The 14847-nt window shown below is 44.1% G+C and overlaps 1 protein-coding gene across 5 annotated transcripts in view; it reads right to left on the reverse strand.

Annotated features, from left to right (window-relative positions):
• The window catches only part of LOC118368444 (rho guanine nucleotide exchange factor 10-like), an 87354-nt gene that overhangs the window by 52036 nt on the left and 20471 nt on the right, over positions 1-14847 (reverse strand). For 3 of the 5 annotated variants that reach the window (XM_035752552.2, XM_035752550.2, XM_052496939.1), the window contains exons 3-17: positions 11588-12007; positions 10519-10848; positions 9620-9656; positions 9390-9478; positions 8885-8941; positions 8343-8530; positions 7508-7624; positions 6657-6768; positions 6265-6455; positions 5977-6156; positions 5403-5519; positions 5101-5193; positions 4574-4744; positions 2399-2544; positions 1782-1960 (exon numbers count right to left, since the gene is read on the reverse strand). In XM_035752552.2, the coding sequence (XP_035608445.1) occupies positions 1782-1960; positions 2399-2544; positions 4574-4744; positions 5101-5193; positions 5403-5519; positions 5977-6156; positions 6265-6455; positions 6657-6768; positions 7508-7624; positions 8343-8530; positions 8885-8941; positions 9390-9478; positions 9620-9656; positions 10519-10848; positions 11588-12007 (2427 nt within the window). The remainder of the gene's footprint in view (positions 1-1781; positions 1961-2398; positions 2545-4573; positions 4745-5100; positions 5194-5402; positions 5520-5976; positions 6157-6264; positions 6456-6656; positions 6769-7507; positions 7625-8342; positions 8531-8884; positions 8942-9389; positions 9479-9619; positions 9657-10518; positions 10849-11587; positions 12008-14847) is intronic. The other 2 variants (XM_035752554.2, XM_035752553.2) reach the window with 1 other exon arrangement.

A 14847-nucleotide genomic window follows, 5' to 3' on the forward strand; every position in this document is an offset into this window, starting at 1 on the left:
TGTTAACATGTCCTACATTACTCATCTCATACGTATACACTGTACCTTGTACCATCTATTGCAGTTTGCCTATGCTGCTCGGCCATTGCACATCCATATATTAATATGTACATATTCTCATTCTATCCCTTTAAGAGTGTGTATTACGTCAGAACTAGAAGCACGAGCACTTCTCTACACTCGCATTAACATCTGCTAACCGTGTGTATGTGACCAATAGAATGTGATTTGATGTAGACCGTCATCCTCCTCCAGGCATGCGAGTCAAAAAGGGCCACTAACAAACTATAGAGTCATCCAACATCACAGTGGCTAAACGGCAGTGTACAGGAGAACATACCCCTGGTTTTACAACTAAGAGTCAATATATCAAAGGTATGTGGCAGGGGATACCAAGGAGTTTCAACGGCTTTATACACATGTAGTGGAGTAGATCACACCAGCACCACAGATGGGACGGACAGAGAGCAGCAGGCAGTGGAGAGCTAGGTGGAAGAAGACGGTGGTAATGTCTGCTCGGCCACATCCTGCCACGCACAGAAAACCACACCTATGACTAGCATACGATAAAGCAGTTACTCCACAGCATCAGTGGAGGCTAATGAGGGGAGGACGGCTCATCATAATGGCTGGAACGGCGTAAATGGAATGAAAACCTTGGTTTTGATATATTTGATACCATGCCACCCATTCCCGGTCCAACCATTACCACAACCCCGTCCTCCCCAATTAAGGGCCACCAACCTGCTGTGCATAACATCCTCCCTGCCTTCCCCAGTGGGTGTAGCAGCTGTCACCACCTGAACACAACACTAGCAAAATGAAAAGCACACAAACGTACCATTACATTGCACATAAGCCATACCTGGTTGGTAGTCAGGAGTCAGGGTGAATGTTCTGGACTAAAAACAGCAACGGCATGGCTAGGACCACAAATCATACAGTCTGGTTATGATGGTTGCATGGTTTCCAATAAGGAGTTTAAAGAAACGGCCGGGCTGGACAGCTTGCCAGAGCAGACCGGGGGGAAACCCAGTGGAAAGAGTGAAGTCACTGACCCTGCAGATGGTGCAGAGTGGAGTTGGCTTCTTATAGACTCTCCAAGGACGCGCACCATTTTTAAACGTCGCTCATTGGTTCCAGAGGGAAAGCCTGGCACACAGAAGATGGCTTTGTCGATGATGTCTGAACTGAATCTATTATTATAAGCAACTTGGCTCTGTGTTATTGAGTAGGTTGCTGCAACGCTGTAATCCGAGATAGAAAGCCCCCCATGATTGGGTAGTAAAATAAGTGGGTCATGTAGTGCCTGTAGTGTTGATCTGAGCCCACTGAGAGCTGGCCAAGCAGGCTGCTAGATGATTACAGTAATCATCTAGAACGCATCAATATTTCAAAAGGGGGTGCTGAAGTAACATTAGCAGTAAGAGGAAATGGTATTGATTTGACACACAACAGAAAACAAGTTATTGCTCCCTGTACTGTATATGCAATATACAGCCACTGTGCACAGTAATGGCATGGTATTTCAATATAAGACCTCATATTCCCCTCTTTAGGATTAGTTATGTGGTCATAAAGGAATGATTGCATCATGGAATGGAAAAGCCAGAGTTTCAGACCTCCAGTCCAGAACGCCAAGCTAATAGCTAATCAAATATCAGGGTTCCGGGCCTTTGGGGCACTCTGTACAACCCCAAACCACACATCTTGTTTAATTTCACCCATTACGATAGAAATCGGGACCCAGAAAGACCCCTGTGACTGTGAGTGGGACGTACTTGGCTTGGCGTTGACGACCACCTTCTCTCCAGAGTGGGGTTGGGGGGTGAAGCGGCTGTTGTCGCCAATGTCCTCACTGGAACCAAACTCTACCACATCCACAAAGCTCAGAGGGACACTCCACTTCAGCAGGAACTTCTGGCCCGGGGGGACGTTGCCACTACCATCCACACTGCACCTGGATAGAGGAAGAGGTAGGCTGAGGATTACTGCTTTTCTTCACAGTGATCAATAAAAGTTTCCTCAATCAAGATTCAACTTGATCAAGAGAGTCTTCATCACTCCTGTATGAGTTGGTGTAAACACAACCAGGGTAAACTAAAGTTTAAAATCAATAAATAAGCAACAATTCAATCAAAAGGTAGGCTAAAGTATTTAAACATTGCCAGGCATTAAAACTATGACTATTTCTTATAGCTCAAATATCTTCCTGCCAGAGCCAGTGGTCAGTGTGGTGAAGTGTTCTACGGACATACGGTAGGTAGTCAGTAGTGTAATTACAGGGCACTCCCTCCACCATAGGGAGCTGATCAGAATCATACCCAGAAAGGGTGCTCTGTCTGTGGATATAAATCCTGGCCAAGGTGGTTACCGTGTTTGATGCGTTGGGTCTTACCGGACGTTGGGCGTGGCACACATGAGCACGTCGTTGAGAAGAAAAAGGCGTCGCTCCTTGGTCTTGATGACCTCACCGCGGTCGTTGTAGACTGTCTCCACCATGTCGTCTGAGCGAATCAGGTAACGGCTGTCGTTGCTCAGGAGCTGGTAGGTGACGAAGGGAGACACAGTGGTCAGAGGTCAGCTACAATGGATTTGACAATATTCCCCCAAGGTGAATTTATGATTTATTGTAAATGCATGGTAATCCCCATGATTTATAAATACATTCTCTAGATATTGCAGGGAAGACATGTTAGACCTCAGTAGAACTTTTAAGAGTGGTCCTTGTCAAGGGTGACGTGTATATTTAGTTAAAGTAGAATATACACATACTATTTTAAGCACATCCAGTTTACAGACAAGTGTGCATTTAGACACAGTAAATGCACTTCGCAACATACACACCTCCATAAATATAGATGCCATGCAGTGGCTGTTAGCTCTTGTGGGCAGACAAATAATTAGACAGTAGGGAATACTGATTTTATACCTTCCTCCGTATCAGGCACTGAGCAATTTTATATATATATATATATATATATATATATATATATATATATATATATATATATATATATATATATATACAGTTGAAGTCGGAAGTTTACATACAACTTAGGTTGGAGTCATTAAAACTAATTTTTCAACCACTCCACACATTTCTTGTTAACAAACTATAGTTTTGGCAAGTCGGTTAGGACGTCTACTTTGTGCATGACACAAGTCATTTTTCCAACAATTGTTTCCAGACATATTATTTCACTTATAATTCACAGTATCACAACTCCAGTGAGTCAGACGTTTACATACACTAAGTTGACTGTGCCTTTAAACAGTTTGGAAAATTCCAGAAAATTATGTCATGGCTTTAGAAGCTTCTGATAGGCTAATTGACATCATTTGAGTCAATTGGAGGTGTACCTGTGGATGTATTTCAAGGCCTACCTTCAAACTCAGTGCCTCTTTGCTTGACATCATGGGAAAATCTAAAGAAATCAGCCAAGACCTCAGAAAAATAATTGTAGACCTCCACAAGTCAGGTTCATCCTTGAAAGCAATTTCCAAACGCCTGAAGGTACCACGTTCATCTGTACAAACAATAGTACGCAAGTATAAACACCATGGGACCACACAGCCGTCATACCGCTCAGGAAGGAGACGTGCTTTTTTTTTTGCAACTGCACATGGGGACAAAGATCATACTTTTTGGAGAAAAGTCCTCTGGTCTGACGAAACAAAAATAGAACTGTTTGGCCATAATGACCATCATTATGTTTGGAAGAAAAAGGGGGAAGCTTGCAAGCCGAAAAACACCATCCCAATCGTATAGCACGGGGGTGGCAGCATCATGTTGTGGGGGTTCTTTGCTGCAGGAGGGACTGATGCACTTCACAAAATAGATGGCTTCATGAGGGAGGAAAAATGTTGAAGCAACAACAAGACATCAGGAAGTTAAAGCTTGATCGCAAATGGGTCTTCCAAATGGACAATGACCCCAAGTATACTTCCAAAGTTGTGGCAAAATGGCTTAAGGACAACAAAGTCAAGTTATTGGAGTGGCCATCACAAAGCCCTGATCTCAATCCTATAGAAAATTTGTGGGCAGAACTGAAAGTGTGCGAGCAATGAGGCCTACAAACCTGACTCAGTTACACCAGCTCTGTCAGGAGGAATGGGCCGAAATTCACCCAACTTATTATGGGAAGCTTGTGGAAGGCTACCTGAAACGTTTGTAAAACAATTTCAAGGCAATGCTACAAAATACTAGTTGAGTGTATGTAAACTTCTGACCCACTGGGAATGTGATGAAATAAATAAATCACTCTCTCTACTATTTATGAAATGTCACATTCTTAAAATAAAGTGGTGATCCTAACTGACCTAAAACAGGGAATTTTTACTTGGATTAAATGTCAGGAATTGTGAAAAACGGAATTTAAATGCATTTGGCTACGGTGTATGTAGACTTCAACTGTGTATCAGATTTGTGGATAGATCGAGGCCTTGACTTTACTAACACCCCACATACATTGTAATGAACTAAATCGGTTTAAAAACACACATCATCAAGCTATCGAGGACATGCACTGAGACGTTATGGTCGGAACATGATCAAACGGTGTGTGTTTACCTTGTTGAGGTAGCGTTCGTTCATGGCCTTGGCTATGTGTCTGATCTCGCAGCGCTGGTCAGCGTCCCGCTTCTTCTCGTTGAGCTTCTCAGCCAGGGTTTCCAGCTCTGTCAGGGCCATCTGTAGGTGTAGCCTGTCACTGTGGCCTACTGGGGTGTTTCTCAGCATGTCCTGCCATAAAGCGTGGAGAGATGACACATTCAGAGCATTATATAGCACCGATCACACCCAGAGCTTCTCTACAGTGGCATAGCATCGGGGGAAAACTATTCAGATTCCTTCAGACAACCATCGGGACCCGTCTTAAAAAAGGTGATCCTCAGTCATAACAATTATGGGGTGAGGATAAAAAAAATGTGAAGTGCCCGGAGACCAGAAGCAGAAATACTTTCCCAAGAGTACGCACACCAGTGTAGTGCATTTTTAACAACGCAGCTCTTTGGTTAGTGAGTACGCGGCCCCCTCTGCTGGTGAATCCATGTCATATTTTTCTGAGGGCAGTGTGGACGCTAGAGTGAAATCGATACCTGCAGCAGCAGAATGAACTGAGGGAATCTCTGGATGGGCTTCATCATGAGTCCATAGAGAGTGACCCGGTCACTGCTGGTATCCTGACGATGCTGTGGAGAAAAAAGGACAATCAATGATTACTGATTGATGCACTGCAGGACAATCCAATACGCAACCACAAACTATTTTAGTTCAGTCTGAAATCGACCCCCGTTCCTATGTTAAGGGTAGAGCCAGAGATGCATATTCTGCACAGCTGTATTTTCACAGGAGCATACTTTTTTATTTATTTGAACAACAGTGCTGCTCTCTGACTGACCTTGAGGAAGTCCAGGAAGCTGGGTTTGGAGGCACACGTCTTCCTGACCACCGCCATGGCCGTGCTGAAGTTGTTCACAAACTCACAGTAGGCGTCCAGCACCATGGACTTGGAGAACTGGGAACCAGATATGTAAAGAGAGAGAGAGGGGAGAGAGCAAGCCATCAACACCTCATAGTCCAACACAATCATAGTCAGGAATGGAATCATCCTGGGTCCTGGGCCAAAATAAACTGTTAGCTAGAGACATCAGGGTGGAGCACTTCCTCCAAGAACCGAGCGCAGCTGTGTCTGTGTGTGTGTGTGTAGGCATGGGACTAATTCCTTTACAATGAGGCAATTTGTAAAAACACTGAGTAATGGGTAACTTGCATTTTAGCTTCAGTCAGTGTTATGCTAAATGGTGAAGCCCAGTGCAGGACATGACGTGAGCACAGGATCTTTTCAGTCCCACTAGTTTTGACCAATTGACCACTTAAATACTCTTCCAGCCTTTAATTTTTAAAAGTAGAATATTAGGAATGCAATCCTTCCTATGTCCCGCAGCACAGGATTCACTTGCCCACCAACCCACCGAGGCAACAAAGACGTCCCCAATCATTTCCAGACTGTCCCACTCGGCCACGCGGCATGCCAGGGCGATCTGGAACAGGGCGTGGCACTGGAGAATCTCCCGAATACGATAGAACGTCATCTTGAGCTTCCTGTCGCTTAGCAACCTGGGCTCAATCTCTGAAAGTGGCTTTTCATATTGCTAATAAGAGAGAGGATAAGGATGATGAGGAAGTGGGTGGTGGGAACTCTTTCCCTTGAAGAAATCACTATCAAGTTATATGAAATGTATCAAGTGAAATGAACTTGCCTCTAAAATCCGCTTCAGTGCATCCAGATAGGTCTTTTCACTCTCTAATATGGAGCCCAGTATACACCTCCTCACCACCTGTTGTTGTGACAGCCCCTCAGGGACGGGACTGAGCACTGGCTCCATGTTGAAGCATTCCACCTCGATGAAGAGCTCTGACTCCTCACCCTCAAAACAGGTCGACTTCCTCTCTGAGACACACGGGAGAGGCGTGGTCAACTCAAAATCAGATCAGCATCACCCAGGAGGTCACTACACATAGCTAGTGGATGAATTCCCCTTTACAATCTTAAGTGCTTCCAATTCATCACAGATCCCAGATACACTAGTGTAATTAACTGACTAACGTGCACAAAAAAGGACCAAAGTCCATGTTCTGCTCTTACTCTTACCATGACAGTGGGTTTTGGTCTTGATGAACGACTGTCCCCTTTTCACCACTGCTTTGGTCTTCTCCAGGCCGTCTTTGGTCCCATCTCTAGCTGCCTTCACCAGCTTCTGCATCTTCAGGTACATCAACAACAGTAAATAGCCCACCATCACAGTCAACATGATACTGAAGCTTTAAGGGAGGAGCCGTGTTAGGAGAAAAAAGGGAAGATGGCAGATCATGTAAATACAGGAACAGGATCTTTTGGATAACTGGGTGCAAGACAGCAACTGTGACAGCAGCTGAACTGAGTCAATCTAAACTAAAGGATTCTCACAAATGCTTAAGGGCATGAAGAGACAAGTACTTCACTCTAAATAGGGAATGTGAGTAGGTTAGAGGCACGTTGATTAGCTAGGTTAGGGTCAAAGAAGATCTACTAGACCGCTACTGTCTGCTGAAAAATATACATTTGGAGTAGAAGTAACTTTCTTCATAGATTGGTTTCAAAGTGTTCTGTATTATCATTAGCTAATGAGTGGACGGAGATGACCAAGTACGCACCTCCTGTCTAGGCCTACACACAACTCAGCTGCACTGGTGTCTCAGTCTGCTGTAGAACTAAAGGCATGTCACTAAAGGGGATGCATAGTTGCCACAACATCCACACAGTTAGAGGCACAGGGCGATGCAGTAGACACAAACCCACCACCAGACATAAGAGCAGGATGAAGAGAAACCAGTTCGGAGTCAGTCGGTGAGAGACACAGTGAGGGAGGTCGGTGTTACGGATGCCGAGGAGGCTTGAACCCTAACCCTTGTCTAGCGGAGGGCAGGGTGACGACACACACCGACCAGTACGATTGCATTTACCTTCTGCTCGTGTTCCTGTTTAATCTGCTGCAGCACTACCGCTCCCACTGTATTTGCCATAAGATCTTTCATCTTTTTCTCATAGTGTTCTTTCAAGCGTGTCAGATCTTGAGAAAGCTAAACGAAAGCAGAGCAATTTGAAGCGTTACCAGACCGTTCCTTTGAAGGTGCTCAGCCAGAGAAGATCATGGCCCTCACGCCAACCCGCCCACTCTCACCTCAGCTAAGGCCTCGCCTCCTTACTCCTATTTCGTCTACCACCCCGGATACTCATCTTAACAGGGCCTATTTCTCCTAAAGAAGCCAAGCAGTCAGTTTGTGCAGCCAGCTGAGTAATAACCGTGGGGTTTCCCTGGCAAGACCTCTGGGCTGAAAAAACAATCGGGCCATTCACTTCAAACCAAATACACAAACGAACTGTATATTATCAGGAACATAGTAATAACATGTGCAGCCAGAAGGCAAGAATAAGCCTACGGTGTATTTACATTAGCTCAAGTAGTAATCATTTGAAATGCTTGAGTATGATCGTTTAGATATTCATTGTGTCCCACTGATTCTACTTCCTTGTCTGTTCAAGATCCCGATATAAGACTTCCCTTCTTTAGCTTCTCTTCTGTGGTGTCCATCTGCACCTTGTACATCTCCTGGTGAATGAAGATAATACACAGAACCTTCCTGTTCTCTCTCAATCTTCTACTCCCTATAGAATACAGTATATTACTGTATATTCCCCCTCAAATCCCGACTCTTCTCACCCCCTCTCCACCCTTCTCCCGCCACAGAAGGACAGGTCTGTAGACAGCGGGAGGGTAAAGGTGCTTAGTTTACATACATGGGTGGTCTTCTTCTGCGGCGTCTTCCCTCTCATGAAGGCATCAGGCAGACCGTTCTCCCCCTGGCCCTCCCCGTCACTCTGCTCGTCGTAGCTCTCAAACTCGCTGGAGCTCCAACCAGTGTCTAGGGAGCTGCCACAGCCCTCCTCCCCAAACTCCACATCGTCATAGATCATCTCATCTGGCTCTGGGGGGGGGGGGGCAGCAAAAGGTTAAAACCAAGGGGAACAGCATAAAAATCAGGGTGAAATAAATTAAACTGCAATGTTACACTGTGTTCATGTACAGTAAGTCAGCTCAAAACTCCTTGGCATAAATAACTAATTCTATATGTCAGTTCTAGGGCATCAACAGAACATAATCAAAACTGTGTTAGGCTAGGGGCACATGACATTAATCTGATGAATAATTCCAGCAGATTATGTTTTAGAAATGCAAATGAATTCAGACTATGCAGACGTACTCAGACACTGTGGCAAAAGGGCAATGACAGTACAATGAAAGAAGGATAAAAGGAGCACAGAAAGAATGCTGCACTAACCTGTAGTTGAATCAGAGTTCTCTCTGGGCACGTCATCATAAATTACTTCATCTGGATCTAAATGACAAAGCAACCATGTTCGAACGAATTAAAAAGGTCTCAACGTGCAACAAATCTTCCCAGAACGGACAAAATACAGTTTCAGGGAACTGAGGAGAGGCAAGACCACACAAAGGGCCCGGTTCCTCAAAAGGAGCTAGAGGAAGGAAGGAAGGAAGGAAGGAAGTGTCTGGTGTTTCATTTGAGAGAAGAAGAAGAAAAAGAAAAAAAAGAGACAGAAACCTGAAATCTGCATAATCATGCATTGTGCATGGGACTTGGTGGTGGAATCAGGGTGCACTGAAAACCTTAATGCCCGTCCTGTGGTGTTCTAAGCAGGCCAAAAAGTATGCATCTTTGTTACCACAATTCTGTAGTAAATACTAGGTAAACACAAACAGGACAGAAAATGTCAGGAAAAGACATTTCTCACTGGTAGCTAAATGAGAAGAGAACGAGTACTTACTTTCCATCCAGGCTGTGTTTGCAGGGTCCGACACCCATTTGGACAAAGCATCCTCCTCCCTGATGGCAGGATACTCTTCACTAAAGACACTTGAATGAAAAGAGAAATAATAACCACCTGCTATTCCAATGGAAATAACCAAGATGCCACATAATCACAAATTCTGGAAGATCAACTAGATGACATAAAGCAGATTAGTGATGAAAGAGCCTGACAGGAGAGTCACTCACCTGTCTACGGAAGTGTTGCATGTCGCCACCACAGTAACTGAAGGGAGAGAGCGAGAGAAACAACAGTAATGAACGTGGACTTCTCCTTCAATAAATAAAAACATGACCTAAAATGTGCAGTTTGCAATAAACATTATGTACCACCAGGGGGCAGCCATCACTGAAATTAAACTTGTATTAAAGAGCTATAAAGATACTTCAGAATGCATTGCTCATTCTAAAAACTGCAATGATGAACTGCTATATTATATTAACGATAGGCCTACGTTTCAGAATATTTCCTACAGAACAACCTTACAGTATATTGGAACAATCAATCATTATATTGGCATTTTAACTCCAGAATATACCCTTTAAAATACTTTCACAAAACACTCCAAATGTCTTAGCATTTTTCACAGGAGTGACTCTGTGATATGTTGGCTAGCTTAAATTACACTGCAATTTTCCCCCAGACTGGCCAAGCCACGAATTTGAAAAGTTCTACAGTAACATTGAAAGAAAACAGGAAAATCCTCAACGCCAACACAGAATTTAGTGGGCGGCTAAATTTAGCCCCCACTTCCTTGTGGCAAGGCTTTAGGAAAAAAGGAATGCGACAGAGAAAGCAGAGGAAAAATGAGTTGGGAGTACAGAGCATGCAGGTGCCATAGACTCTCATCTCAAAGTCAGTAGGGGAGAGGATGGGGGAATTCCATCATAGGAAGTCAAAGTTCGAACAGTCATGCCCACCACATTATTCAGTGCTCGGTTCATTGTAGAAACAATCTATAAAATACATTACGCCACGCTATTCTGAAGTTTGAGATATGAATGCAGGACAGAGTAGAAAGAATAGAAGAGGAACGTCTGTTCAAATCCTTCTACAGGTTTCCACTCTGGGTGGGTTCTTCCTTTACCATCCTCGTCCAGTGAGAAGTGTCGGATGATGATGGGCGTGGTGTAGGCTGGCGTGATAAGGGGCACGCCAGAGGGGGTGGCGTATCCACAGGGCACAGGCACAGAGTAACCCGGGGGGACACAGGGGGGGCTGGTGGGTGAAACATCCTGTCCCTCCCCCTCCTCTCCTCCCACCCTCTCAACCGGTGAGGGAGGGGCAAGCCCATGCTGCTGCTCCAGCTGCTGTGGTTGGACAGGGGTGATGTCAATCACAGAGTAGGGGTTGACTTTCTTCTGGGAGATGGTCCTAGGGTTGGCTGGGGGAGGGTCATCGCTGGACACTTCCTTATCTAAAATGGAAATGTAATACAGTCTGTTAGCCCCAAATGAGCCCCCATCAATACAACACAGCTACAGTTGCTGGATGCTCTGAATGTGCTGGAACTAGTTTGGTACTGGATTACTTTGCAGCTCCGAAATACTTTAAGGTAGTGCCATAACATTTCATAAGAGCAATTTGGTTAAGTGACTAAGATCATTGGAGAACACTGAAGAAGAATACTGACTGTGGTTTACAGCAATTTTCTTAATACTCCAATCTGCTTGGTTCAGACAGAGACAGCTGTGTGTTTACGGTCCAACAGTAGAGAGCATGGCGCTTGTAACGCCAGCGTAGTGGGTTCGATTCCCGGGACCACCCATACGTAAAACTTAATCCGCGCATGACTGTAAGTCGCTTTAGATAAAGAGTCTTCTAAATGGCATATATTATTTTAATGAATTCCAGGAGTAACCCTGCAGCCAGCGATTCCAGGGGTCAGGAGAGAGATGGGCGGTGCTATCGTGTATCCCTGCCAGACATGGTGCATGTGCCAGAATGAGGTTATATAACATGTGGAGGCAATAGTCACAACATGCGCTGATGGATTGCATGACACCCTCTACTGTACAGCACCCACTGAGTGTGGAGCTATGATATGCTTTTGGAGGCACATTATTTGTGTATATTTGGACTACTGCGAGACAAGAGAGCCCATCTTCAGAGCTCCAGGTTCTAAAGAGGAACACTGAACGGTTGTTTCCACTAACCAACAGAGTCTGTTCCTACAGGAGAGGAGTCCTCTGAAGGTGGAGGAGGGGGTAGGTCACTGTCTGTGTCAGCTGGGACTGCTGAAGCTTTTTCCCCTTCTGCTGCAGCCACAACTGCTGTGTCTGTTGTGGCCATAGTAGCTGGAACTGGAAGTGATGCGGCAACTGTAGCAGTAGTTGTGTCCACAGTCGCTGTCGCTGCTGGGGGGTCTGGGTTTGAGGGCTGCCCCTCTAGGTGGTGTTCGGGGTCTGCTCCTTCTGGCTCTGGGTGGGGGGCCACACCATTGGCCTGGGCCCCGTAGTCAGGGGCCAGAGGGGCGGGGGGCAGCCGGTCTGCCTCAGGGACCTCATCCCCACTGTCATCAAATTCAAACTGCTCCCCCTCTTCTTCATCCGCATAGGGCACATCGTCCACCAACACTAAGAGAGGAGAGAGGGAGAGAGTGCCTTCAGAAAGTATTGATACCCCTGGACTTTTTCCACATTTTGTTGTGTTACAAAGTGGGACTAAAATGGTTTTAAAAAATTAATCTACACAAAATACTCTGTACTATTAATACAAAATTAAAATACTAATATAATCTTGATTAGATAAATTTAACCCCTTGAGTCAATACATGTTAGAATCACCTTCAGCAGCGTTTACAGCTGTGAGGCTTTCTGCGTAAGTCTAAGATTGTGCAACATTTTCCCATTTATTATTATTTTTTAAATTCACGCTCTGTCAAATTGGCTGTTGATCATTGCTAGACAACCATTTTCCAGGCCTTGCCATAGTTTTTATTTAAATCTGCTTGAAAATCTAACTCGCCCAGAGCATTCACTGTCTTATTGGTAAGGAACTCCTGTATAGATTTAGCCTTGTGTTTTAAGTTATTGTCCTGGTGAAAGGTGAATTAAAATCTCCCCGTGTCTGGTAGAAAGCAGACAACCAGGTTTTCCTCAAGGATTTTGCCTGTGTTTGGTTCCATTCCGTTTCTTTTGTATCCTGAAAAAAAAAAAAAAAAAAAAAAAAAAAAAAAACTCTCCAGTCCGATTACAAGCATACCCAAAACATGATGCAGCCACCACTTCGCTTGAAAATATGAAGAGTTGTACTCAGTAATGTGTTGTATTGAATTTGCCCCAAACATAACACTTTGTATTCAGGACAAAACATGTTTTGCAGTATTACATTAGCATCTTGTTGAAAACAGAACGAATGTTTTGGAATTCTTTTCATTCTGTCAATTAGGTTAGTATTGTGGAGTAAACTACAATGTTGACACATCCTCAGTTTTCTACTATCACAGCCATTCAATTCCAACTGTTTTAAAGTCACCATTGTCCTCAAGGTGAAATCCCTGAACGGTGTCCTTCCTCTCCGGCAACTGAGTTAGGAAGGATGCCTGTATCTTTGTAGTGACGAGGTGTATTGACACCATCCAAACTGTAATTAATAACTCCACCAAAGCTCAAAGGATTATTCAATGTCGGCTTGTTCTATTTTGACCCATCTACCAATAGATGCCCTTCTTTGCCACGCATTGGAAAACCTCCCTGGTCTTTGGGGTTGAATCGGTGTTTGAAATGCACTTCTCGACTGAGGGACCTTACAGATAAGTGTATGTGTGGGTGGGGTACAGAGATGAGGTAGTCATTCAAAAATAATGTTAAAATGATGATTTCACACAGGGTGATTATACGCTATTTATTATGGTGACCTGTTAAGCACATTTTTACTCCTGGACTTGTTAAGGCTTGCCATTAAAGAGGGGTTTAGTGCTTAATTAAAGATGAAAATCTAAAATGTCTTTAGTCATTCATTTTAAAGCATTTTGAAAATTTCAGGCTGTAACAACAAAATGTGGAAAAAGAGTAAGAACATGAGACACATGGAAGTAGAAAAATTTAAGTTGAATAATTACACTCAAAGAGCATCACAAGTTCAAAACATAGTACCAAGTTTAATATAAATCACTCCACCAAATGCAGGTTTGTAATTATCAAAAGGGTTGGTCTGTTTTCAATATAACTAGCTAAATTATATACTAAAATCAAATCAAACTCATTCAATAAAAAAAAAAAAAACAGGAAGTTTAATATAATTGCTCCAATTCAATCCAAACGTAATGTAAAGACAACTACTAGTACTTGCATTACAATGTTGCCAATTTCTTTAATGAACTAACATTTGGGTATTGATCCAAGAGATCAGATATCAGCCTAAAACAAGCCCTGCAAGTTAAAGTTGAACATGGAACATTATGGGAACGTTATGGGGATGTTATGGGAACATTAGAGGTTGTGCACAATAGTTAAAAAGGTTTTGCAAAAAAAAAAAACTAATGACAGAGTAAAAAAATGTACCTGCTACTTTCTGTTCAAAGAAACCAATGACTAACTGTGACACACAGGAGGCAAATAACAAATTGTCTTCCCACAATGCAATTAGGCAAACAGGAAACAGAGTTGTCTGTGTGGATGAAGAAATGGAAATGAGGACCGGAAGTCACTTTATACTATTGAGAAGTAGCACTTGTGTTCCAGAACAGGCCTAGGCATCCCTGTATGAATAGGGCCCCACTCAGCTACAATAGTATCAAGGTGAACAGTAGGCCGACATTGTAAATAAAAATGTGTTCGTAATCGACTTGCCTATAAAACTGAAGGAATGCCGTCTATAAAACACCATGGAGAAGTGGCTTTCCCCCTCTGACCTAAACTGCTGAGGGTGTATATGGAATGATAATGTCATTGTAGACCTCATTCAGAGGAGTACTCTTAAAGTGACATGGTGTTTTGGGTTAGGGGAAACCTGCTCTCTCTATACAGTTTATTGTTCTTTTCACTGCTAAGGTAGAGGAGGTTCCACTGGGAGGGTTGTGTGTTGGGTTTAGTCCCAGTAGGTTTGTTCAACTGAACATGTGACAGATTGAGGACACTGACTGACATCATTGTAAGGCTGTTGGCTGGGCTGTTGGCTGGGCTCCCTGCCTGTGCCATTAAACCCCTACAACTCATCCAGAACGCCGCAGCCCGTCTGGTGTTCAACCTTCCCAAGTTCTCTCACGTCACCCCGCTCCTCCGCTCTCTCCACTGGCTTCCAGTTGAAGCTCGCATCCGCTACAAGACCATGGTGCTTGCCTACGGAGCTGTGAGGGGAACGGCACCTCAGTACCTCCAGGCTCTGATCAGGCCCTACACCCAAACAAGGGCACTGCGTTCATCCACCTCTGGCCTGCTCGCCTCCCTACCACTGAGGAAGTACAGTTCCCGCT

Source organism: Oncorhynchus keta, chromosome 35 (assembly GCF_023373465.1).
Source record: "Oncorhynchus keta strain PuntledgeMale-10-30-2019 chromosome 35, Oket_V2, whole genome shotgun sequence".
Lineage (NCBI taxonomy): Eukaryota > Metazoa > Chordata > Actinopteri > Salmoniformes > Salmonidae > Oncorhynchus > Oncorhynchus keta.